General features: G+C 37.0%; 4 protein-coding genes across 4 annotated transcripts in view; all 4 read left to right on the top strand.

Moving 5' to 3' along the window:
* Positions 1-1,163: 1,163 nt before the first annotated feature.
* Positions 1,164-6,212, top strand: LOC115998382 (TMV resistance protein N-like). The gene is made up of 5 exons (XM_031237952.1): positions 1,164-1,784; positions 1,938-3,045; positions 3,229-3,498; positions 3,632-5,008; positions 5,139-6,212. Exons 1-5 carry the CDS (start codon positions 1,267-1,269, stop codon positions 5,658-5,660), a joined length of 3,795 nt encoding a protein of 1,264 aa, XP_031093812.1. The 5' UTR covers positions 1,164-1,266; the 3' UTR covers positions 5,661-6,212.
* A 1,176-nt stretch (positions 6,213-7,388) lies between these two features.
* Positions 7,389-12,064, top strand: LOC115998383 (disease resistance protein TAO1-like). Its single transcript, XM_031237953.1, has 5 exons — positions 7,389-8,463; positions 8,637-9,717; positions 9,886-10,155; positions 10,265-11,212; positions 11,312-12,064. The coding sequence occupies exons 1-5, from the start codon at positions 7,976-7,978 to the stop codon at positions 11,849-11,851; spliced, it is 3,327 nt and encodes a 1,108-aa protein (XP_031093813.1). The 5' UTR covers positions 7,389-7,975; the 3' UTR covers positions 11,852-12,064.
* Positions 12,065-16,676: 4,612 nt separating this feature from the next.
* The window catches only part of LOC116000389 (disease resistance protein TAO1-like), a 17,326-nt gene continuing 7,711 nt past the window's right edge, over positions 16,677-26,291 (top strand). The window contains exons 1-3 of the mRNA XM_031240468.1: positions 16,677-17,319; positions 17,458-18,562; positions 18,783-19,052. Of these exons, the coding sequence (XP_031096328.1) occupies positions 16,802-17,319; positions 17,458-18,562; positions 18,783-19,052 (1,893 nt within the window). The 5' untranslated portion in view covers positions 16,677-16,801. The remainder of the gene's footprint in view (positions 17,320-17,457; positions 18,563-18,782; positions 19,053-26,291) is intronic.
* On the top strand, positions 19,074-20,778 carry LOC116000390 (disease resistance protein RPS6-like). Its single transcript, XM_031240469.1, has 2 exons — positions 19,074-19,979; positions 20,087-20,778. The coding sequence occupies exons 1-2, from the start codon at positions 19,281-19,283 to the stop codon at positions 20,723-20,725; spliced, it is 1,338 nt and encodes a 445-aa protein (XP_031096329.1). The 5' UTR covers positions 19,074-19,280; the 3' UTR covers positions 20,726-20,778.

Below are 26,291 nucleotides of genomic sequence, written 5' to 3'. Positions count from 1 at the left end.
AAAATGCAAAAAACTCTCCATTTTGCTATGGAATTCGTGTTTCTCACAAGGTGGATCCGAGTCCATATCCATGCATGGCTTTTCCAAAATAGTTCGGTGGTATATTTCACTTGTTTTTTCTTGCAAGGTGGACCCGAGTCCATGACTAGGGATGGCAATTTCAATCCGCCCCGCGGATATCCACCCGAATCCACCCCACATGGATAGAGTTTTTTGGGTGGTAGTGGGTGGTGGGTCAGGAGTGGGTCTTAAAAAAGTATGAGTTGAATTCGGGTTCTATGAACAAAATCTGCTTAGAACCCCACCCGACCCACGATGTGTGTGTATATATATAATAGTAAAATAAGTAGTACTAGTATATAGTTAATTATAAAAATTTTAGTAACTTTGTATAACTTTTTATTATTTTTTATCTCTAAACTACTAAATTTATTTTTAAAAATTAACAATTTAGTTATATTATATTGGAATAATTATATTATTTTATATTTTAGTATAATTAATGAATTTTATTATTTTATTATGGGTAGGTAATTTAAATATTATTTAAAAAAAAGTTGATAAGTAGTGTGTACCCGTAATGGGCATCCGCACCCGATGAGGGTTGGGTGAGTCTTAAAAGGATTCACTCGATGCGAGTTGGGGGTGGGAGTAGGGGTGGGTATAAAAAATCTAAGGTGAGTCAGTTGATGGATGTAAATATGTAATCCTCCCATATTCAATCCAGACCCATTGTCATCCCTATCCATGACATAACAACTGATAATGATTGATGTAGATGAAGTTGGCAGTGCTCTGGTTTTCGGCGAGAAACCATGTGGTTTCCGCCGGAAACGGTGATGTGTGTGTGTTGTTGTGGGTGGCAAATGACTTCCACCCAAATTTGGCGGAAGTCATTTTCCGCCAAATGAGGGTTATTTTTCTCGATCAACGGAAAATGATTTTCGTTGACTGGATTTTCCAATGCTTGCCAAACACTCAAAGTCCGGAAAATGATTTCCGCCGGGCTTCCAAAAACACCCTTAAAGTAAGTTAAAAAAAAAAAAAAAAAGTTAAGTTCAGAGAAATTTACATATACAGGAACAGAACACTTACCTGCTGCTATTTATCCAAGAAACTTCATACCAATTTCCATTTCTTACACAAGATATGAAGATGTATATATCTCCAAGAGACGCAGTATGTACTGTAGTAACCCTAAATTAATCAACCTCTCCTTCCTTCATTCCTTGTCTTAAACCTTCATCAGATGTTTCCACCACCATCATGGAATCCACTTCTGAAACTAATCAACTTCTCCTTCCCTCATCTTCCTCTTCACTTCCACGCTGTTGGCACTATGATGTCTTTTTGAGCTTTAGAGGTGAAGACACGCGGAAGTCTTTCACAGATCATCTCTTTGCGGCGTTGTGCCGAGCTGGAGTTCACACTTTCAGAGATGCAGAAGAGCTCCGTAAAGGAGAAGACATCTCTACTGACCTCATCAAAGCTATTCAAGAATCAAAGATTTCCATTATCGTGTTTTCCAAAACTTATGCCTCTTCCCGGTGGTGTCTTGAGGAGGTTGTGAAGATAGTGGAATGTAAAGAAATGGCAAATCAGGTGGTTTTTCCCATATTTTATGATGTGAGTCCTTCTGAGGTCCGAAAACAAACAGGTGGCTTTGCTGATGCATTCTCTCAACATCAACAACGATTCAAGCCCGAAAAAGTTAGCCAATGGAAAACAGCTCTCAATAAGGTTGCGGATTTTTCTGGGTGGAACTTACAGAACTATGCTGACGGGTACCTCTAATTACTCCATTTTCATTAAAAGTAATAATAAAATTACTGCATACTTCTTTGTTAGTCTTTTTCTTGTTATCTTTCTCATTTATTCCTCTCATGTGCATACAATTCTTTGGCTAATAATTTACTCAACCAAAATTTAATTTACAGGTATGAATCAAAATTTATTGACAAAATTGTAGAAAATGTTCTACAAGTGGTGAATCGTACATACTTGAATGTTGCCAAATATCCTGTTGGAATTCATGCTCGGATTAGAAACATACTTTCTTTCTTGCAAAGTGAAGCAAATGATGATGTTAGTATGATTGGGATTTATGGCCTGGGTGGGGTAGGAAAAACAACCCTAGCCAAAGCCGTATTTAACCAAATTTATAGAACATTTGATGGTAGTTGCTTTCTTGGAGATGTTGGAAAAGAATATGTAAATGAAGGTCATCTAGGTTTAAAAAGATTACAAGAGCAACTTCTTTGTAGAATTCTCAATAGAAAGAGGTTGAAAGTTGATCATGTTGATGAAGGAATTAGTTTGATCAAAGAAAGACTTGGATTAAAAAAGGTTCTCATTGTTGTTGATGATGTAGACCATGAGAGTCAATTAGACTCATTAGTTGGGGACCGAAATTGGTTTGGTTCTGGCAGTGCAATTGTCGTTACAACTAGAAATGCCAATTTACTGAATGGCTTCGGAAAAGATTGTGAAAAGTATAATGTTGCAATGTTAAGTCACGAGGAATCTTTGCAACTCTTTAGTTGGCATGCTTTTAAGAACCCAAATCCTGTGGAGCCTTTTATAGAACTATCAAACATGATAGTAAGTTATGCTGGTGGACTTCCTTTGGCACTTACTGTTCTAGGCTCACATTTTCGAGCAAGATCGTCCGTTCAAGAATGGAGCAATGACTTTGAGAAGTTAAGAAGGATTCCTCATAATGATATTTTGAAGATTCTCAAAATTAGTTATGATGCACTTGACGATGATACTCAAGGAATCTTCCTTGATATTGCTTGCATTTTTACTGGTGAATATTTTGACACAGAAGAGATTGTTAAGATATTGAATGGTTGTGGTTTCTTTGCTCAAAGTGGTATTTCAACTTTAATTGATAGATGTTTGATAAGTGAAGACCTTTATATGCATGGTTTAGTTCGAGATGTGGGGAGAGAAATTGTTCGCGGGGAATCTCCTAGACAGCCAGAAAAAAGAAGTAGATTGTTTTTACGTGATGAAGTTATGGATGTACTTGTGAACAAAAAGGTAAAACACCCATTTGTACTTGATTTGCTTTGGGTTTTGGTTTGTTTTTTTTGAATTAGTTGCTTAGTTAATTACATTCTTATACTTTTTCAATAATTTATTGTTATTTACATTTTATATTGACATTATATTTGTGTCACTTAGGAATATTAATTTAATACTATGAAATTTTTTCTTTGTCAGGGCACAAAAGCAATTGAAACAATGATTATAGATTTGCCAAATGAAGTGCATTTGAGTACTAAGGTATTCTCTAAAATGACCAGGTTAAGAGTACTCAAAATCTTATCCATGAATGTCAAGGGGCCTTTAAAGTACTTATCTAATGAGCTTAGATTGCTTTATTGGAAAAATTGCCCTTTGAGAGGCATATCGTCTGATCTTTGTTTGAAGAGACTTGTTAGTTTGAGTATGATAGAAAGCAATATTGAAGAATTTCAGCCCAATTTGCAGGTTTGATGTTTATATGACATTTCTTTTGACACTACATCTTTTTAAGAAAGGCTTCACAATTTAATTAGACTAAAAAATTGGGAAATGCTGATTCCTGTTTTTTTTTTTTTAATAATTATTTTGATTTCAACAGCATTTTAGATGTTTGGAGATCTTAAGGCTTGATGATTGTGTGCGACTTGAAAAAGGCCCAAACTTTACTGGAGCACATAGTCTAAAGACATTATCCCTCAATTATTGTTCAAATTTGGTTGAATTGGCGCAATCAATTGGAGATTTAGAAAATCTTGTTAATTTATATATGACAGGGTGCATCAATGTGAGAGAACTTCCTAGTAGCATTTGCAAGTTGAAATCTCTTAGGTGTCTTGTTCTACGGGGGTGCTCCAAGATAAAAGAATTGCCTACTGACTTGGGAAAATTGGAGCAACTACGTTATCTCAATGCTAGAGGGACTTCTGTGACCCACCTACCCTCTTCTTGTGGATCTTTGAGATATCTCAGCCATTTGGAACTAAGGCAGGGAAGGGAAGTTTTTAAGAGTATGGAACGCATTGGGCATTCAACATCTTCTGATGCTATTTTATGTTCCTTGCAAACTCTAGATGCTCCTTACCACTCTCTGCAACATTTAGATCTTCAAACCGGACTTGGAAGTTCATCCTCATTGAAATGCTTAGATCTAAGCTATAGTAACTTCGATGCCCTGCCCTTTAACCTTTTCCATCTTTCCCAGCTAAGATGGCTCAAATTGAACAACTGTCAGAATCTTCGAGTGATTCAAAATCTTCCAATTACCCTATATCATCTCTCTGCAAAGAAGTGTCCCTTACTAGAAAATGTACAAGATCTATCAGGATTAGGGCTATCGGTTTTGGATCTTTCTAACTGTAATAGTTTGGTTGAGTTTCGAGGCGTGGAGAATTTAGTTTATTTAGATAAATTAGATCTGAGTCATCTTTCCCAGCTAAGACATCTCAGATTGGACAACTGTCAGAATCTTCGAGTGATTCGAGATCTTCCAATCAGCCTACACGAGCTCTCTGCAAAAAACTGTCCCTTGCTGGAAAACATACAAGATCTCTGTGAGTTGTTAGAGCTACGTCATTTGTATCTTTCTAACTGCAGTAATTTGGTTGAGCTTCCAGGCCTGGAGAATCTCGTTTGTTTAGAACACATTCACATAAGTCATAATTACTTCGACCAGCCGCAGCCATTCAATCTTTGTCTTTTTTCTCAGCTACAAGATCTCAAATTGAACCACTGTCAGAACCTTCGAGCAATTCAAGATCTTCCACCCAGCCTACACATTCTCTCTGCACTGAATTGTCCCTTGCTAGAAAACATTCAAGATCTATCTAGCTTATTGGAGCTAGGGGCGTTGAATCTTTCTAACTGTAGTAATTTGATTGAGCTTCCAGGCCTGGAGAATCTGATTGATTTAGAATACATTGACATAAGAAATTGTAGTGCTCTGAGCAGTAAATCTTGGTGTGTGAACTTCTTCAAGGTTAGTACGTGATCTCTCTCTCTCTCTCTCTCTCTCTCTCTCTGAAACTGCCTCTATTTAATGCTTTCTCATAGCAGCTGGTAAAGCTTTTCATGCATTTATTAATTTATTTCTTAATATACGCACGCAGGCACGTTTTAAAAACCCAACCCAGTTTACAATGAAGCTTTCGAAAGACATGGTTCCACAATACTTGTGCAGCAACGAAGTAGTTGGATGTTCATCAAGTTACACATTGCCATTGTTTTTGAAGAAAAAACAGATATTATTTATAGTTGTGATGATTTCATGTTTGTTTGGTGGTTGGTGTTATGTGAAATACAAAACCACAGCTGGTAAAGAGTTGACGATTGGGAAGATGCTGCAGGTGCACCCCCCACATGTGAATGATATGGGGTTGGAATGCGAAGTATATGGTTATTTTGCAGAACCCAATGAAGTAAAAAAACTTGAGGTGCTTATAGAATTTTATTTGCTTGAGCACGGAGAGGAGGAGAAACTCAGTATTGAAACATGTATAGTATATGAAGAAGAGGGTGTGGGTGAGGTATACTTCCTTCCTATCAACCTTAATAAGGCGATCAAATTTCACCCCCATAGATACAGAGGTGCCAGGGAGAAAACCGCTGTGGTTACTATAACACACTGTTAGCTGTACTCTTCTTTAGGCTTTCCGAACTCCAGCTTCCTCTGTCAATAATCACCAGCCTTTGCAATCCAGCCCCCCACTGTCAATCCGTCTACTGCTCCAAAGCTCGGGCCAATCAACTTCTGCCTCCTCTGACAGCCATCATCCAGCCTTCTTTGTTGCTACTCAGCCTCCTTGCCCTCTGTCTAGCCACTGCTTGGTGGTTTTCGATCGTGTAGTCGGTGGAGTGATGGAGCTTGCAAAACATAGCTCTCTGCAAGTGCCTTCAGAAAGATGGGACTCAAACTGGAGCTGATGATGATGATAATCTGATAGGAATATGTTGTTTGTAAATTAGTTTGCAGGTTCTTACATTTACTCCTCAATTGATTAAATGTTTTAAGGCTTGGGCAGCATTTTTAATCTCTTCTATATATAGTCTTGTTGGCATGTACACATTGTTTTGTATGGTAATGTTCTGCCATCAGGTTTGCTCTGTAAATTGTGTTAACACAAGAATGTTTGTCCATGAATTATAATCTACTCTAGTTAAATCAACACTTTCATTTCATTCGATCTAATTATTTGACACAGGCAATTTGTCCCAAAAGAAGTGATTGAATAAATGAAACATAATTATCTTACCAAAAAGTCATGTGTTCAATTTTTGCTATTACTTTTTCAGTATTGAATACATTCCGAATTCAATTTTTGTTATTACATTTTCAGTACCGAATGCATCCTAAAAAATATGTCTACCTAACTTGATTAAACATACTTGCTACAAATACGGATATGGATTAGATTGGAGATCTTGGACTCGAATACCCATTTTGCTATGGAGTTTGGATTTCTTTGATTTTTTTGAATCTTGCTCACCCCTAATTTCATGCATGGCTTTTCCATCAAGTGTAGACTGTAGAATAGTTTAATGGCAATTCCACCTGCTTTTTCTAGCATTCACTTTAAAACTTCCTTCGCACCAATTCCTAATTAATTCGATAGATTATGTCAATTGCACTGATGGATATATTAAAAATGAACTCAGGTTGAAGTAAATAAATTTGAAAGGAAGCAAAGAACTAACCTAAGAAGAGAATGACTGAATTGGGCAAGAGCGACCCCTAGGGAGTAGGGAGGCCCTAGGTGGTCAAGGTAAACCATGAGGTCAATCGAAGCAAGCGAGCGACATGGTCAAACCGAGGGTAGTAATCATTTATTGCGAACAGACGACGCTAAATAACTACATTTGACTTGTTAGGTTAAGGACATGGAATGTCTTATTAAAACTTCCTTTGTACTCTCTTTGAGAATTAATACGATTACAATACCAACTTGTCTACTTCAAATTCAAACAGTTAATTGCCTTTATATTCATTATCCTTTAATTAATAAGGTAAGTTGGTTTCGACCGCTCCAAAATAATTTTTTCCATCAATTATCATATCTTTGAGACTTAGTGTAGTTGGTTCGTCGCCTTACTTAAAGGTCATGACTGGAGGAGATAGTCTAGAGTCTAGACACATGAAGACTAGAATTTTATCGGTGATTGATTGTGGGACTCGTGATTTATAGCTCTAAGGATTAGATCCTATGAGTTTAGGATTAATAGCTGGATCACCTAAATTTAAAAAAAAAAAAAAATTGCGAATGAAGTTGGTCTTCCAATTGGGGCCCTTTCTTATGTGGCATACTGGCATTCACTAATTCTAAACGTTTTGGGCAATTCAATGAGTGGATTCAGAGCGGACACTTACATGCTGCTGCTATTTATCCAAGAAACTTCATGCCAATTTCCATTTCTTACAAAAGATATGAAGAAGTATCAGTAGTAACCCTGATTTAAGCAACCTCTCCTTCCTTCATTCATTGCCTTTACCTTCAGATGTTTCCACCACCATCATATCATGGAATCCACTTCTGAAACTAATCAACTGCTCCTTCCCTCGTCTTCCTCTTCACTTCCGCGCAGGCACTACTATGATGTCTTTTTGAGCTTGCCAAGCAAATTTATAACATTATATATGTGGCATTTACTGTTTCGAACCTTTTTGGACATCAGATGGTAGTGAATTGTCTGTCTGAACATGGAGCAATTATTAAAGCACAAGACTTTTGCCTGTCCAAATAAGAAGCTTTGTATCCTTTTCCTTGCATTTATATTTTGAATACGCCCATTCAATAATTGGAAGGAACTCAATTGCCTCTAAATTCCCATCAATACTTCTTCCAGTTTTCCTGGCAATTTAAGAACAAAATACTCCCTAGTAGCATACAAATACACAATGCCTGTTCAAATACAAGTCCATTTCATTTTTTGTTTCAATCCCTAAAACTAGATGGCTTCTTCTTCTTCTTCTTCCACAAATACTCGCTGGAAATACGATGTTTTTCTGAATTTTAGAGGAGATGACACCCGAAGAGGCTTTACAGGTCATCTTTATGCTGCTCTGGACAGGTTCAGTGTTTACACATTCAAAGACGATGAAGAGCTCCGCAAAGGAGGCTACTTTCCCACTGAGCTTTTAGAGGCGATTGAGGGGTCCAAGATTTCCATTCTCGTAATCTCGAAAACTTATGCCTCCTCCACTTGGTGTCTAGACGAGCTCGTGAAGATCTTGGAATGCAAGGAGATGTTAAACCAGGTGGTTCTTCCCATATTCTACCATGTTGATCCTTCCCAGGTACGCAAACAAACAGGTGGCTTTGGTGATGCGTTCACTCAACACAGAGAACGATTTGGTGCAGATAGAGTTGGTGCTTGGAAAGCTGCACTCACTAAGATTGCAGGTTTTATTGGATGGCATTTGAAAGAAGTCGGAGACCGGTATGCCTCTGTATTCTTCTTCTTTCTTTTTTAGATTTTCTCAGCAACACCAAATATGTATATGTTATCTAACAGTTTTGTAAAATTGATAATTTAATTCAATACTTTGATGGCTTAATTCAATTTTAGGCTATAAATGCTCCATCTTATAAGAAATCGAAAATGTTGGTTAGGTCTGAATCAGAGTATATCAATGAAGTTGTGGAGGTAGTCCAACAAGAATTGAACCATACATACTTGGATGTTGCTAGACACCCGGTTGGAATTGATGCTCGTGTGGCTGAAATACATGCTTTATTACAAAGTGGAGGAAAGGATGATGTTCGTGTCATTGGGATTTATGGCATGGGTGGTGTAGGCAAAACAACCCTTGCAAAAGCTGTATTTAACAAAATTTATAGAATGTTCCAAGGTTGTAGCTTTCTTGCTGATGTTAGATCAAAAGGTTTAGACCACTTACAAGAGAAACTTCTTCGTGAAACTCTCAGGACAAAGAAATTTGAAGTTGACAATGTTCATCGGGGAATTAGTTTAGTCAAACAAAGACTTGGATTTAAAAAGCTTCTAGTTGTTGTTGATGATGTAAACCATATAAGTCAATTGGAAGCATTAGTCAGAGAGCCAAATTGGTTTGGTCCAGGCAGCGTAATTATAATTACGACTAGAGATGTTCACTTGCTAAACTGCCTTGGAATAGATGAAAAGTATGAAGTTAAAAGGTTAAGTACTTGGGAATCTTTGCAAGTCTTTAGTTTGCATGCATTTGGGAATCCAGTCCCATTGGCGGCTTATGCAGAACTGTCAGATATGATAGTAAGTTATTCTTTGGGACTTCCTTTGGCACTTACAATTCTAGGTTCACATTTTCGTGGAAGAAAGTCAATTCAAGAATGGCAAGATGACTTTAAGAAATTAAGAAGGATTCCTCACGACGATATTTTGAAGATTCTCAAAATTAGTTATGATGCACTCGACGATGATACTCAACGCATCTTCTTAGATATTGCATGCTTTTTAATAGTTGGATTCTCTAAAGAAACTGCTGTTGTGCTGTTGAATGGTAGTGGTTTCTGTGCTGAAAGTGGAATTAGAATTTTAATTGATAAATGCTTGTTAGCAGAGGATCTTTCTATGCATGCCTTAGTCCGGGATATGGGAAGAGAAATTGTTCGCAAGGAATCACCTACACAGCCTGGAAAGAAAAGCAGATTGATTTTCACTGATGATGTCTGTGATGTTCTCAAGGACAACAAGGTAAATGCTTGTTCGTACTTGATTTGTTTTGCTTTGTTTTTTTTTTTTTAGTTCACTTGCTTAGATAATTACATTTTATAGTTTTTCGATTATTTATATTTTCAAAGATGAACATATTACTGATTTGTGTAATGTCTTAATGCTATGATATTTTTTTTTATATGTCAGGGTACTGAAGCAATTGAAACGATGATCATAGATTTGCCAGAGAATGTGATTTTGGATGCTGAGGTGTTCTCTAAAATGACCAGATTAAGATTACTCAAAATCTTATCCATGAATGTTAGGGGATCTTTAAAATACTTGTCTAAAGATCTCAGATTGCTTTATTGGGAAAATTGCCCGTTGAGATGCATATCGTTTGATCTTTGCTTGACAAAACTTGTCATTTTAAAAATAAAAGGAGGCAATATTGAGAAATTTCAACCTAATTTGCAGGTTTGACATTGCATCTTTTTAACAAAAGGCATCGCAATTTAATTAATTTAATTAAACTAAAAGATAAAGGAAAAACTGACATCTGATTTTTATATTTTGATTTCAACAGGATTTTGGATGCTTGGAGGTCTTAGAGCTTGTTGGTTGCAAGAAGCTTAAAAGAGCCCCAAACTTTACTGGAGCACGTAGTCTGAAGACACTGTCCCTCTATGGTTGTTTAAATTTGGTTGAATTGCCACAATCAATTAGAGATTTAGAGAATCTTGTCCAGCTAGATTTGAGTGCTTGCAAGAATCTCAGGACGCTTCCTAATAGCATTTGCGAGTTGAAACGTCTTGAGGATCTTCATCTGCATAGGTGCTCCAACATAAAAGAATTGCCTGCTAACTTGGGAAAATTGGAGCAATTACGCATGCTTAATGCTATGCAGACGTCCGTGTCACATCTACCTTTGTCTTGTAGATCTTTGAGATATCTCAAAACTCTGCTACTACCGCCGTTGAGGGAAGGGTATAGGAGTGCGCAACCTATTGAGGATTTGACATCATCTTCAGATGCTAATTTATGTTCCTTGGAATATCTAAGGGCTCCTTACCAGTCTCTGCAACATTTATCCTTATTGGCAAATTTAGATCTTCAAACTGGTCATGGGTTATTGAAATATTTAGACCTAAGCTATAGTTGTTTCCAGTCCTTGCCCTTAAACCTTTGTCATCTTTCCCAGCTTGAAGTCCTCCTTTTGAACAACTGTCAGAACCTTCGAGTGATTAAAGATCTCCCACCTCGGCTTAAATGCCTACAAGCAAATCGTTGTCCCTTGCTGGAAAACATACAAGATCTTCCACTTAGCCTAGTGAAACTGTCCACACGTTATTGTCCATTGCTGGAAAATGTACAAGATCTATCTGGCTTATTAAGGCTACATGAATTGTATCTTTATGAGTGCAGTAATTTGATTGAGCTTCGAGGTGTGGAGAGTCTGGTCAATTTAGAGCGCATTGACATAAATGGTTGCAGCACTCTGAGCAGTAAATCTTGGTGTGTGAAGTTGTTCAAGGTTAGTCATCTCTCTCTCTCTGAAACTGCCTCAAATAATACTTTTTTCATAGCATTTATGTGGTAATGCTGCTTGTCATGCATATATTTATATACGCAGGCACTTCTTCACAACCCAAACCATCAACAGTTTAGAATGTGGGTTTCAAATGACATGGTTTCAAAAGACTTGTGCAGCAATGAAGTAGTTGGGGGATGTTCATCAAATTACAGTTTGCCACTGTTTTTGAAGAAAAAAGGGATATTTATTGGTGTGAATGTTTACGGTCGTATTGATTCACAACATGAAATGAATGGAAGAACAGAGCTGATTGCTCCCCATAATGATTTGTCTTTGGAGTGCAGAGTATATGATCTTTTGACAGAACCCAATAAATTCAGAGAAGTAGAGGAGCTTATAGAGTTTTATTCATCGCCTGTGAAAACAAGGGAACTGAGTAGCCTTCTTCAAACATATGTAGCATATGAAGAAGATGATGGTGGGGTATACTTCATTCCTATCAACCCAAAGGTGGTGATGAAATTCGAGGCTGAATGTAGAGATGGTGAGGGTAGAGAGCAGCAGAATGAAGAAGGGAGTAGCAGTAGCATATGGGATGTTGTATTTGGATGTGTTGGTTTTTGTGACACGCACAATTAGCAATTAGGTAGGGGCACTCTTTAGGCAAATCAAACTTCACTTTTCTCGAGGTAACCTAAGCCAAGTTGGTCTGGTTATTGATTTGATAACCACAAAGTTACAAGTTTGACTTTTATAAACGGCCTATTGATTTTCTTGATTTAGGTCTGTAGGATCACAATGTGAGGTTTCGGTCCTCTTCCAGAACAAAATAAAAATATATAGCATTTAATATTTATATTACTCGTGATATAACCTTAATAAAACGCCCTCTAACTACATACTATCAGATCAGATAAAGTTGGCCTTCCAGTTGGGACCCTTCGTCATGTAGCATTTTCACTAACTGAACCCAACAAAGTTAAAGAACTATGTGCTCATAGAGTATTCATTATTTGACTTTAACTTTGCGCTTATATAGTACTAGACTAAGACTGCATAATTTTGGAAATTGTGGATAACTGGATAATATAAGTTAGGAGTTTGAAGATAGGATGAGATCATAAACATGGACGTAGTGGTGTCTCGATACATTCTTCATTCTATTGTTATTGTGTGTTATATTTGATATAGGACTCTCTTGTATATTCTGTATGAGACTCTAATCTTATATATATGTTGTAATTGTTTCCTATCATTTCCAAACTCGGTTCTCATTTGGTATCAATTACTCAGGCTTTCTTATTGACAGCTCTGAGCTAACTGTTTTTGATGCCATTGTTCTCGTTCCTGTGGTACCTAACAATTCATTATCTACTACCCGTTATTTATTTCGATAAAACTCACTACCCACAATTATTTATTTTGGCAAACACAATTTGTGCCATTTTTACGGGGATATAATTTATTAGGCTTTATGGATGGAACTATTCCTTTTCCGTTCTACTGTTTCTTGATATTTTTTTTTTTCAAGGGAGGAGGATATTTTGGCATAAAAGATATTGTTAAGATATTAAATGATTCTAGTTGAGGACTTGAGGAGTTTCTGCGGTCAAGGAGGTGTAAACTTGTAGCTAGGAGATAATGAAATGGATAGGGCCACTCACATAAATGGAGCCCCTGCTCACTTGTCCTATTTTAATTTTCAACAGTGTAAACTTGTACCTAGGATTAAATGAATTGGGACCACTCACAGAAATGGAGCCCTGCTCACTTGTCCTACTCCAATTTTCCATGGGTGCTTCTTTCATTTTTCCTGCCAATTCACAATTACTTTCTTTTGTCAACCAAAATATCGTCCGAATAGGGCAACCCCAATTAAGTTAGTTGAACGGTTAGCTTTACAATTACAAAGTTTTAAGGGACTTTAATTTCTATATTGATTTGAATATGTCAACTATGAATAATATTGGCTCTTATTAGATTTAGTAGATTATTATTATTATTATTATTATTATTATTATTATTATTATTGTAATAAATTAAAATTAATTACATTTATAATGTAAAAATAAAAGACAAAATCTCATATATATATATGAGGATTCGTGAAACATGTCGAATTTTTCATATATATGAATTGAAGTAGGAGAGAAAAATCTTGTTAAAATCAAATGCTTACATTTATAGCTAGTAACAGTAACATTATGTTTTGATGGTAGAATGTCGAAATTAACACTCTAAATCTCTATTGTTATATTTCAACCATTGTCACCTTTCCTATTGTTATTGTGTGTTATATTTGATATAAGACTCTCTTGCGTGTTCAGACTGTTTTCGATGCCATTGTTCAAGTATAAAATTCACTGCCCACAATTATTTATTTTGACGAACACAATTGGTGCCATTTTTACGGGGACAAAATTTATTAGGCTTTATGAATGGAACTATTCCTTGTCCGCTCTACTGTTTCTTCGCCGGCATCCACCATCATCACCACTACTACTCCACCGCCGGTGCCTGCTTCTTCTCCCTCGCGTGATGATGCATGCATGGATGCAACAGGACTAGAAACTTTTCTCCAGACCCATGTTGATCTCCTCCCTCCCCCAGGAGTTCCCGGAGTAGGTCGCACCAAGTTTGGTTGTCAATTGAGCAATCCTTGGGTTCCACAATTCGTGCTCGAGCACGCTTGGTCAACTCTAGGAGCTTCGTCAAAGTGATGAATCCGTTGCTAATTTTCTTGGCCGCGCTTAGGTGCTAGTGGAGGATTTGGCGTTGGCTAGTCGGCCAATCACTTTGGATGACCATAAGTTGTACCTTTTCAGGGTCTTCGACCGGAATTTCGCCCTTTGGTTGCTACGTTGACGGTGAAAGGTGAGACAGTGACACTAACCGAATTGTTGGATTTCTTGGTGACTAATGAATTTATTTGTGCAGACTATAATTATGCTCCATTCACTTAGTCACTCTAAATGGTCCTAAAACAATTGTTAGAAATATAATATTGCAAAGCTAAGCTCCAAAAAATCATTGGAATCCTGTGGATCATTAAAGCTTTCTTGATATATTTTATTTTTCAAGGGAGGAGGATATTTTGACATAAAAGATATTGCTAAGATATTGAATGGTTGTGGTTGAGGTGTATGTAAACTTATAGCTAGGAGAAAATGAAATGGATAGGGCCACTCACATAGAAATGGAGCCCTGCTCACTTGTCCTACTCTAATTTTCTACAGATAAACTTGTACCTAGGGTTAAATGAATTGGGACCACTCGCAGAAATGGAGCCCTGTTGACTTGTCCTACTCCAATTTTCCATGGGTGCTTCTTTCATTTTTCCTCCAATTCATAATTGCTTTCTTTTGTCAACCAAAATATCGTCACAATAGGGCAACCCAATTAAGTTAGTTAAATAGTTAGCTTTATAACCACAAAATTTTAAGAAACTTTCTATGTTGATTTGAATATGTCAACTATAAATAATATTGGCTCTGATTAGATTTAGTAGATCATTATTTTTATTATTATTGTAATAAATTAAAATTAATTACATTTATAATGTCAAAATAAAAGGCAAAATCTCATATATATGAAGATTCGTGGGACATGTCGAATTTTTCATAAGTATTACACTTTTCTTTATAAGTATAACAGAGTACAATTTTTTCATAACTAACTAATTCTTCAACCCCTAATATTACATTTTGATTTAAAAGTATTATATTTTTCATCAAAAATATCATATTTTTATTTGCAAGGAATCTCATAAGTAACAATTAATAAATTTATCAATCTCATAAGAAAATTATTACATTCTTTCTTCACCCATAAAAGGAAAATTATGATCGAATTGAAAGTCAATAATAAAAATTGATAAAAATCAATAGTTAATGGATCATTTATGGAATTAACACAAAATAAAAACAAGCTAGTGATTAAAAAAAAAACAATTTTGATCCCACGACTATTAGCAAAATGACAATTTTAGTCCACATGTTTAATTTCTACCAATTTTAGTGCCAAAATTCATCGCGTTGGTCATTCGTGCGTTTAAAACGTGCAAAAATCTAAAATTGTTAGAGGTATTTTCGACCTTTTCAACTTAATATCCCAATTTGAGCATGAATAAATGGATTTAAGTCCTAAGATCGACCAAAATTCGCAGATTTTCTCCTCATTTTACCTTAATTTGAGAAAAAGAACTGTGAATTGTGAATTGTGATTGATCTTAGTGCTTAAATTTCTTTATTCATGCTCAAATTGAGATACTGAGTCGAAAAGGACGAAAATACCTTTAAAAATTTTAGATTTCGGCACGTTTTAAACGAATGGGTGACCGACGCGATAAATTTTGGCACTAAAAGAATAGTCGTTGGACCAAAACTGGTATTTGCTCAAAAAAAAAAAAAAATACCTTGTGGCTTGGAGTGAAAAACGCAAACAACTATCAGCTATTATTTAATACAATCAATATCAACTATTATAAGCTAGTTACCAAACATAATTTATTTTCTTATCTCTGATCTTCACTCTTTCTCCGAAGTCAAGCTGCATGCCATTTGGTCTCCAATTTTCAACTTTTGCTGTGCTAGAAAGTTAAAGATTGAATCAATATCAACTATTATAAGCTATTCAATCCACTTTTTTTTTTTTTTTTTGGTAGTCTTCCATGCAACTTCATACCAATTTGGCAATTTCCCATAAACTTCATACCAATTAATTTCTGAGAACAACCGAACTTGGTTTTTCTACATTTGTATTGTATTTATAATAATTCCGGTCGGATGGGCCCTTTTATTTTGTGGTTAGGGTCGAAGGGGCGGTGCAATTGTTATACCATGGACCATGAGGTACTTTGCAAGGTAAACTCTGTTATGGTCCTAAATTGTATATTTTTATTACGGAGTACTTGAATGGTTAACTTGAATATAAATCTTGTTTCTAAGTTTTGAGAATTTATGAATACAATATAGGGTTATTACAAATTGTGAATTTTTAAAAATTAAACTCTGAACATTTTATATTTAATTGTGTAATTTTGGATCCGAATTCACACTAATTTGTCGGGACGGTGCAAAGGGTTGGAAATTAAAGTTATACACAAGATTAATAAACAGTCTGTCTGTGTGCACTTGCCCTCTTTCAATAATTGAAATTTAAATCTGATTCCTAGCAGACAAGGTATGTAATTTTATATATGGTATTTATATATGCCTTTTTAAGTCTATGCTTTCACACCGCAACTTCATACCAATTTGTTAGATCATGGGAAAGTGGGAAACACAATCATATCTTCTTCATCGCTTTCTGTATTTAATTTGGTTAATCAAAAGACATTAAAGTTTGCCTTACAATTGGGGTTCTTTCTTATGTGACACAAGTAGGTTTAGAGCAATTTACATATACACACACAAACCAATACCGGACATCTACCTCCTATAATATCCAAGAAACATCCAGCAAACTTCATACCAATTTCCATTTCTTATACACTAGATATGATGTGTATAATATCAGACGCACTACTAACCATACTATAAGAAACCTCTACTACCTTGATTTTACCCGCCTACTGTTTCCACCACCATCATGGAATCCACTTCCCAAACTAATCAACTGATCCTTCCCTCATCTTCCTCTTCACTTCCACACTGTTGGCACTATGATGCCTTTTTGAGCTTTAGAGGTGAAGACACACGAAAGTCTTTTACAGATCACCTCTTTGCTGCACTGTGTCGAGCTGGAGTTCGCACTTTCAGAGATGCAGAAAAGCTCCGTAAAGGAGAAGACATCTCCATTGACCTCATCAAAGCCATTCAAGAATCAAAGATTTCCATTATTGTGTTTTCCAAAACTTATGCCTCGTCCCGGTGGTGTCTTGAGGAGCTTGTGGAGATAGTGGAATGTAAAGAAAAGGTGAATCAGGTGGTTTTTCCCATATTTTATGATGTAGATCCTTCTGAAGTGCGCAAACAAACTGGTGGGTTTGGTGATGCCTTAGCTCAACATCAACAACAATTTGGGACCAAAAAAGTTAGTCAATGGAAAACAGCTCTGACTAAGGTTGCAAATTTTTCTGGTTGGGATTTACAGAATGATGCTGACGGGTATCTTGATTTCTCCCTTTTATTTCATAAACCAAATTATTAAATACTTTTTGTTAGTATTTTTTTGTTTTCTTCTTCCATTATTCCCTTATATGATACAACTCACATGCCAATAATTTACTCAACAAAAATTTACAGGTACGAATCAAAATTTATTGACAACATTGTAGAAAAGGTTCTACATGTGGTGAATCGTACATTTCTTAATGTTGCAAAATATCCTGTTGGAATTCATACCCGAGTTAGAGAAATACTTTCTTTATTACAAAGTAAATCAAATGGTGATGTTTGTATGATAGGAATTTATGGCATGGGCGGGGTAGGAAAAACAACCTTAGCGAAAGCCATATATAACCAAATTTCTGAAACATTTGAAGGTAGTTGCTTTCTTGATGTTAGATCAGAATGTTCAAAGGGAGAGAGTGTAGGTTTAAAATGTTTGCAGAAGCAGCTTCTTTGTAATACTCTCGAAACAATGAGATTTGAAGTTAATAATGTTGATGAAGGAATTAGTTTGATCAAATTAAGGCTTGGATCAAAAAGGGTTCTCATTGTTGTTGATAATGTAGAACATGAGAGTCAATTAGAGGCATTAGTTGGAGAGAGAGATTGGTTTGGTTCAGGTAGTACAATTCTCATTACAACTAGAAATGTTAATTTGTTGAATGGCCTCGGAAAAGATTGTGAGAAGTACAATGTTACGGTGTTACGTTCTGAGGAATCTTTGCAACTCTTTTGTTGGCATGCTTTTAAGGATCCAAATCCTTTGGAGACTTTTGCAGAACTATCAAACGTGATAGTAAGTTATGCTCATGGACTTCCTTTGGCACTTACTGTTCTAGGCTCACATTTCCGGTCAAGATCATCAATTCAACACTGGACAAATGACTTTGAGAAGTTGAGAAAGATTCCTCACGAAGATATTTTGAGTATCCTCAAAATTAGCTATGATGCACTTGACGATGATACTCAAAGAATCTTCCTTGATATTGCTTGTTTTTTTGGGGGTGAATATATCTGGAAAGAAGATATTGTTAAGATATTGAATGCTTGTGGTTTCTTTGCTCAAAGTGGAGTTAGTACTTTAATTGATAGATGCTTGTTAAAAGAAGATCTTTGTATGCATGATTTAATTCGAGATATGGGAAGAGAAATTGTTCGCAAGGAATCTGTTATGCAACCTGAGAAAAGAAGCAGATTATTTTTACATGATGAAGTTTTTGATGTGCTTGTGAGCAACAAGGTAAAACACTCGTTTGTACTTGATTTACTTTATTGTTTTGATTTGTTTTTATTAAATCACTTGCTTAGTTAATTACATTTTTTTTGCCTTCTAAAAAAAGGTAATTACATGTTTATACTTTTAAAATAATTTATTTGTTATTTTAATTTATATTTACATTACATTTATGTCACTTAATTAGGAATGTTATTACAATGCTATGACATTTTTTCTTTGCCAGGGAACTGAAGCAATTGAAACAATGATCATAGATTTATCAAAGGGAGTGCATTTGAGTACTAAGGTATTCTCTAAAATGAATAGGTTAAGATTACTCAAAATCTTATCCATGAATGATGGGAGACATTTGAAGTACCTGTCAGATGAGCTTAGATTGCTTTATTTGGAAAACTGCCCTTTGAAATGCATATTATCTAATCTTTGCTTGAAACGACTTGTTAGTTTGAATATAATATCCAGCACTATTAAGGAATTTCAACCCAATTTGCAGGTATGTCATTTGTATGATATTTTGTTGAACATTTTATCTTTTTTGAAAGAACGGCATCGCAATTTAATTAAACTAAAAGATAAGGAAAAGCTAACCACAACTATATATATATTGTATTGATTTCCACAGCATTTTAAATGTTTGGAGATCTTAAGGCTCGAGAATTGCAGACAACTTAAAAGAGCCCCAAGTTTTATTGGAGCACATAGTCTAAAGATATTGTCCTTCATGGGTTGTCCAAATTTGGTTGAATTGCCAGGGTCAATTAGAGATTTAAAAAACCTTGTCAAGTTACACATGGGATTTTGCGAGAATCTCATCAGGCTTCCTAGTAGCATTGGCAACTTGAAATCTCTCAAGCTCCTTAGTGTTGGAGGGTGCTCCAAGCTAAAACAATTGCCTATTAACTTGGGAATACTGGAGCAGCTATGGGTGCTTGATGCTAGTCCGACTTCTGTATTTATGGATGATCCTATTTGGTGTTTGACATCTTCAAATACTAATTTATGTTCCTTGCGAACTCTACATGCTCCTTACCAGTATCTGCAACATTTAGACCTTCAAGTTGGTCATGGGAGTCTATCCTGCTTGACAATGTTAAATCTAGGCTATAGTGACTTTGATACCTTGCCCTTTAACCTTTCTCATCATTTCCGCCTACGCTATCTTAAATTGGACAACTGTCAGAACCTTCAAGTGATTCAAGATCTTCCACCCAACCTTTTGGTGCTGTCAGCCCGTAATTGTCCTATACTGGAAAGCGTACAAGGTCTATCTGGCTTATCAAGGCTAAAGAATTTGAACCTTTGTAAGTGCAGTAATTTGATTGAGCTTCAAGGCATCGAGAATCTAGGTGGTTTAAAATACATTGACATAAGTGGGTGTAGCGCTCTGAGCAGTAAATATTGGTGTGAGAACTTCTTCAAGGTTAGTACAGTACAGTGATCTTTCCCTGAAACTGGCTCTAATATATAATGATCTAAAGCTTTCTCATAGCATATATGTTGATATATTTAATTAATATACGCATGCAGGCACAATTTAAAACCCCAACCCTTGGACGGTTTAGAATGAGTGTTTCAAAAGACATGGTTACACAATACTTGTGGAGCAACGGAGCAGTTGGATGTTCATCTGCAAATTACAGTTCACCATTGTTTTTGAACAAAAAACGGATATTCATTGTTGTGATGATTTCATGTTTGTTCCACAAATGGGGTCTATTCGAGTACGGATATGTTGGACCAAGGCTGCCATGTAAGTGGGGTAAATATAATGATAAGGAGTTGGAATGCATAGTATATGATCATTTTACAGAACCCAATAAAGTGGAAGAAGTAGAGGTGGTTATAGGTTTAAATTCATCATCACTTGAGCAAGGAGCGGAAGAGAATTTCATTATTCAAACATGTATAGTACATGAAGAAGAAGATCATGAGGTGTGCTTCAATCCTATGAATCCAGTCATAAAATTCCATCACCCTAATAAATCTACATTCCCCTCGAGGGAATCTGCTGTGATTACTATAAAACACAGAAGTAGGTCTCCGGAGGGCTCCTCATTGAAGCAAGGACACACCGTGATGGATAAGGATTTGTTTATAGATATTCACCAGTCTTCTCCGCCCCCAATCTCAATCCGTATACATGGTCGGTCTTATCCCTGGCCATAATAAAAATAAGGGCTTAATTGTAAATAATTAAATAATAATTTTGAATTTTTGTATACGTATAATTTTTTTATTTTAAAAAAAAATTAGGAGCTAAATCCTATAGACGGACCTCTGTAACTATAGGGGCTAGATCCTAGTGTTTTTCGGGTATCCCCTCATGTTTTATCAAAAAAGAAAAGGGGAGAAAAAAAAATAAAAAGAAAATAACTGCCAGGATTGAAATAAAAAAAATAATAAAGGCTTCACGCGCCCAGAGGGCGCATGCACTGAACGGGCGCCCTAGCTAGTGCGTTAAACGCACAAAGCCTGCGAAATTTATTGTTTTCTCTTTCTTCCTTGGGCCCACAAATGGGTCACACTTGTGTGAGACTGTCTCACGGATCCTTATTCGTAAGACGGGTCGGGTCAGGTCGAAGTATCATGCAAATATAATAATTATATGTGCAAATGTCATACTTATATGCTCAAATATAATACTAATCATGAATACAATTTTTGTTACTTATAAGAGAAAAAATATTACATTTTCCATAATAAATAATGTTGACAAGTGCCCCTCTTACTTATAAGGGAAAATATAATACTTTTGAGGAAAAATACAATACTTTTAAATTGAAATGTAAAAGTATTGTATTTTCCCTTAAAAGTATTACATTACCCTTATAAGTAACAAAATTTTTATTCATGATTAGTATTACATTTGAGCATATAAGTATGACATTTGTAAGTATAAGTATTACATTTTCATCTTGACCCGACCTGTCTCACACAAGTTTTTGCCCCCACAAATAACCCTTCCTCCTGCAAAACTAATTTCTCCCCTCTCCTCCAAATCACACTCCCTCTCTTCCAACTCATTTAAAAAACTTAAAAATAACTATTGATAAAGATGCTCTTAGAGTAGTGTCAACTGCCGTGTGGAATTTACATTTGCCCCCAAAGATTAAGTGTTTCTTTTGGGCATTATGCTCAATGTTCTCCCTACTAAAGACGCTCTACTGATGAAACAGATTCGGTGTGATCCCATATGTGCTCTTTGTGAAGTGGCGGATGAAACTGCTGTGCATGTGTTTGCAAATTGTACCTTTGCACATCAGTGTTGGCATATCCTTGATCCTGAGTGGGAGCTGAGTGAAATGGATTCAATTGGGCAATGGGTTCAGAATATGTGGATGTATTTACCAAAGCAGATGGTCGAAAGGGTGGTTGTAGTTTGCTGGGCTCTGAGGGAGAATCGAAATAATTCTGTATGGCGCCAGCAGCTAAAGGATTCGAGAACTGTGGTCATGCATGCGTTCTTGTTCCGGGAAGCGTGGAAAAAGGCTCAGCAGCACCCGAAAGGACATAGCGTAATTTATCAGACTCATTTGGATGTTGTTTCTCGTTGGCATCCTCCTCATGCTAATTTTCTAAAGGTCAACATTGATGCAGCAATGGATTATGAGAATGGGTGCATGGGGATGGGGTGGGTGGTTCGGGATCATGACGGGGAGGTGCAGGGGGCGGCAATGCGAAAGCTGGATAAATGGGCGCTCGAGAGGCACTTAGTTGGATAAAAAGGAACAGGTGGGAATGTGTCATCGTTGAGTCGGATGCGCAGGTGGTGACGGCGGCGGTGAAAAGTGGTGATTTGCATACTCCTTTCGGTGCGATTGTTAAGGATGTCCGGGCTCTTCTAAACCGTTTTGAGTCGGCCACCTTCTGTTTTGTGCGAAGAGGAAGTAATATGGTAGCTCATGAGTTGGCAAGACGATCCTTATGTTTGCAGGGTTATGATCTTGTTGAGTTTTTTGATTATTTACCTCATTTTATTTCTGATACGGTCTGTAAGGATTTTATTTCTGATACGGTCTGTAAGGATTTTATGAATTAATATATTGATCCTTTGGTTTTCAAAAAAAAAAAAAAAAAGAGTAGTGTCAACTTAGAAATAACTATTGATAAAGATGCTCTTAGTAGTGTCATTAAAACTTAAGACTCCCACTAGGAATCAATTGCAAACCTATGACCTCTCACTTGGAAGGGTCACAGCTATGCCACTTAACTACAAGGTTACAATGTTATTCAAGATTCGCTAATATATATCTATTACCTGATATAAGTATATCACAAGGTTGTAATTTTTTTTTTGAAATAAATAACTTAATGATTAAATCTTTGAGAATACAATCAACAAGAAAAAAGTGTGGGCTATCAAACCATTCCCCGCAACCTGGCTCAGAAACGGCCTCCCTAGCCACAAGGTGGGCGGCACGGTTTGCAGATCGCTTAGCAAAACAGAAAACCACATCATTAATCAAAGATGCAGTCTCTTTAACATCATCAATAATAAAGCCAAACTCAGAATTAAAAGAATCCGAACATAATGCAAAATAAACCAACTGTGAATCTGTTTCAACATCTACGTCTCCCAATCCTGTTCCCTTTAACCAACTCAAGGCCTCACGAATACCTTGACATCAAATATGCCCATGATTCGCATTCCTTTGCAAGCAAGAAACTGACCGGCATCATCCCTTAGGACCCAACCAAGTCCCATGGCATTATGATCATTGTCAAACCCCACGTCAGTATTAAGAAATCCTACCAACATTAGGCCTTCTCCACATTTCCTCACTGCTACGGTGGCTGCTGCATGTACCGTTAATAGATCCTGCGCCACTTTCCAGCTTTCCCAGAAACCAACACTTGAATTAACCACATTTGCACGTATGTATGGAGCCCCCTTCCAAACACTCTCATTCCGACTGCACCAAACACCCCAGCATAACATCACCACACGGCTCATTTTATCATTATTTATAAGGGAAGTTAGCAAACCAAAGAACCATGCAGCAAAATTACCTTAGCTTGTTCATGCACAAGTGATGGCACCCCAAGGCCCTCCCAAATAGAGACTACCTCCGGGCAATCTACAAACAAATGATAGGCCGTTTCGTCCGCTGCGCTCCTCTACACATGTGACAGACCTGAGAGCATGGGATATGTTTCATCAGCAAAGCATCACGTGTAGGCAAAAATGAAGAAGCTAATTGCCAACAAAAGACCTTATGTTGCGCCCGCGGAAGTGGGATAGATCAGATTGCAACAATAATTTGAGAAAGAAAAATAAATGAGGCACAGATTTTACGTGGAAAACCCCTAAACAAATTAGGGTAAAAACCACGGGCAAGGGTAGAAGAATTTCACTATGAGAAAATAGGAGTTACAACCACTCTCTAACTAACAAGGAGAAAACAAGGATAATTCTCTCTTGCTAGGAAGGAGAAATACACTCAACAAACTCTCTAATATCTCTAGTATATGAGGGAAGAATAGAATGATTTGGGATGACTAGAATGACAAATGACCTCCCTATTTATAGTTGTAGATTTGGGGTCATTTTGTAATTAGCCTAAAATGTAAGGACCAAACAATAAATATTTTGTTCAACAAAGTTTGGCTACCTAACATTCTTGTTCAAAGTTGGCAACTTCCTAATTTGGCTGCTGCATGGATGTTGCCTAACTCCATTTGCCGACAATCTCCCACTTGAAGATTAGATTGTAACAATCATATCTTCACACCATTCTTTCTACCTTGCACTTTCCATGTCGCTTACGTCTCTATCAGGCCACAGGAAGATCGACACCAAGTAAACTTATCAACATTGATTACCTTTGTTAGGAAATCTGCTACGTTGTCCGTGGTATGGATTTTCTGCAAATCTACTGTCCCTTCTTCCACCTTCTCTCGGATGAAATGGTACTGCACTCGTATGTGTTTCGTCCTTGAATGAAATGCAGGATTCCTTGCTAGATGCAAGGCACTCTGACTGTCACAAAACAAAGAGACAAACTCTTGTTTGTGCCCGAGCTCCTCCAATAGCATTTTCAACCAAATTGCTTCTTTACTGGCTTGTGTAGCTGCTACGTATTCTGCTTCTGTTGTTGACGTAGCCACAACTGCTTGCAGTTTTGAAACCCAGCTTACAACTCCACCAGCAACTTTGAACACATATCCTGTCGTAGATTTACTTTTATCCAAATCCCCTGCATAGTCAGAATCCACATACCCGTTGATAAGAAAGTCTGATCCTCCATAACATAATGCAACATCTGAGGTCCCCTTGATGTATCTTAGGACCCTCTTCACACAGTTCCAATGCTCTCTGCCTGGATTCGCCATGTACCGACTAACTACTCCCACTGCTTGCGCAATGTCTGGTCTTGTACATATCATAGCGAACATTAGACTCCCCACCGCTGATGCATACGGTACTCGAGACATCTCCATCCTCCCTTCTTCATTGCTAGGACTCATACTTGAGGATACTTTGAGATTAATAGGAAGAGGGGTAGAAATTGGCTTACAATCTTGCATGCTGAAACGTGACAAGATTTTCTTTAAATAATTCTTTTGAGAAAGCCAAATCTTCTTATTACCTCTGTCTCGGTGAATTTGCATCCCTAGAATCTTGTTTGCTGGTCCCAAGTCCTTCATTTCGAATTCCCTAGCCAGTTGTGCCTTCAATTCATCAATGTGATCTTTGTTGGGGCCTGCGACCAACATGTCATCTACATACAACAGCAATATAACAAAGTTATCTTTTCCAAACCTCTTGAAATATGCACAAGGGTCTGCATTCAGTCTGTTGTATCCAAGGCACATGATGAAGGAATCAAATCTCTTATACCAACACCTTGGCGCCTGCTTTAAACCGTACAGAGATTTGTTCAACCTGCAAACCAAGTTCTGATTCTCTTTGTCTTCAAATCCTTCAGGTTGGAGCATATATATCTCTTCTTCAAGATCTCCATGAAGAAAAGCCGTTTTCACATCTAGCTGCTCTAGATGTAAGTTGAATGTAGCACACATCGCCAAAACTACACGAACTGTTGTTAGTCGAACCACAGGTGAAAATATTTCATTGAAATCAATACCTTCTTTCTGAGCATATCCCTTCACCACCAGTCTTGCACGATACCGATCCACTTGATCGTCACCATTCCTTTTGATTTTGAAGACCCATTTGTTACCAATTGGCTTCCTTCCTTGTGGTAGTGGCACAAGTTCCCATGTATTATTTTTATGGAGAGCTTCTATTTCTTCCTGCATTGCTGCCGTCCATTGGGAAACATCTGAGCTGTTTATCGCCTCCTGAAAGGTTGATGGCTCACCATCCTCTATTAGAAGGCAGTATGCAACATTCCCTTCCATAACATAATCTGAGTGCCAAGTGGGACGTCTTCTTTCACGGTCTGATTGACGAGTTGTTGGAGCTCCAGAGCGTTCTGGTTCTGGTTCCTCGTGCGCCGGTTCTGCTTCAGAAGAATCTTGTTCAAATTCCTCCTCTACCTGTATCTGAGTAGTTTCTGGCTTTTCCTTTTCCGTGCTATCATCAACTTCTCCTCTTTGTAGCCTGTCCTCTACAAAGATAACATCCCTGCTGATGACAACTTTGTGGGCAGTGGGATCCCACAAGCGATACCCCTTTACTCCATCAGCATACCCCAAGAATCTACATTTCCTGGACTTCGGATCCAACTTTGTAATTTCCTGGGCATTGTACATTGCATACACAATG

This window comes from Ipomoea triloba, chromosome 12 (assembly GCF_003576645.1).
Source record: "Ipomoea triloba cultivar NCNSP0323 chromosome 12, ASM357664v1".
NCBI lineage: Eukaryota > Viridiplantae > Streptophyta > Magnoliopsida > Solanales > Convolvulaceae > Ipomoea > Ipomoea triloba.
The sequence above is the reverse complement of the archived record's forward strand: the minus strand, read 5'-3'. Positions and strand labels throughout refer to the sequence as shown.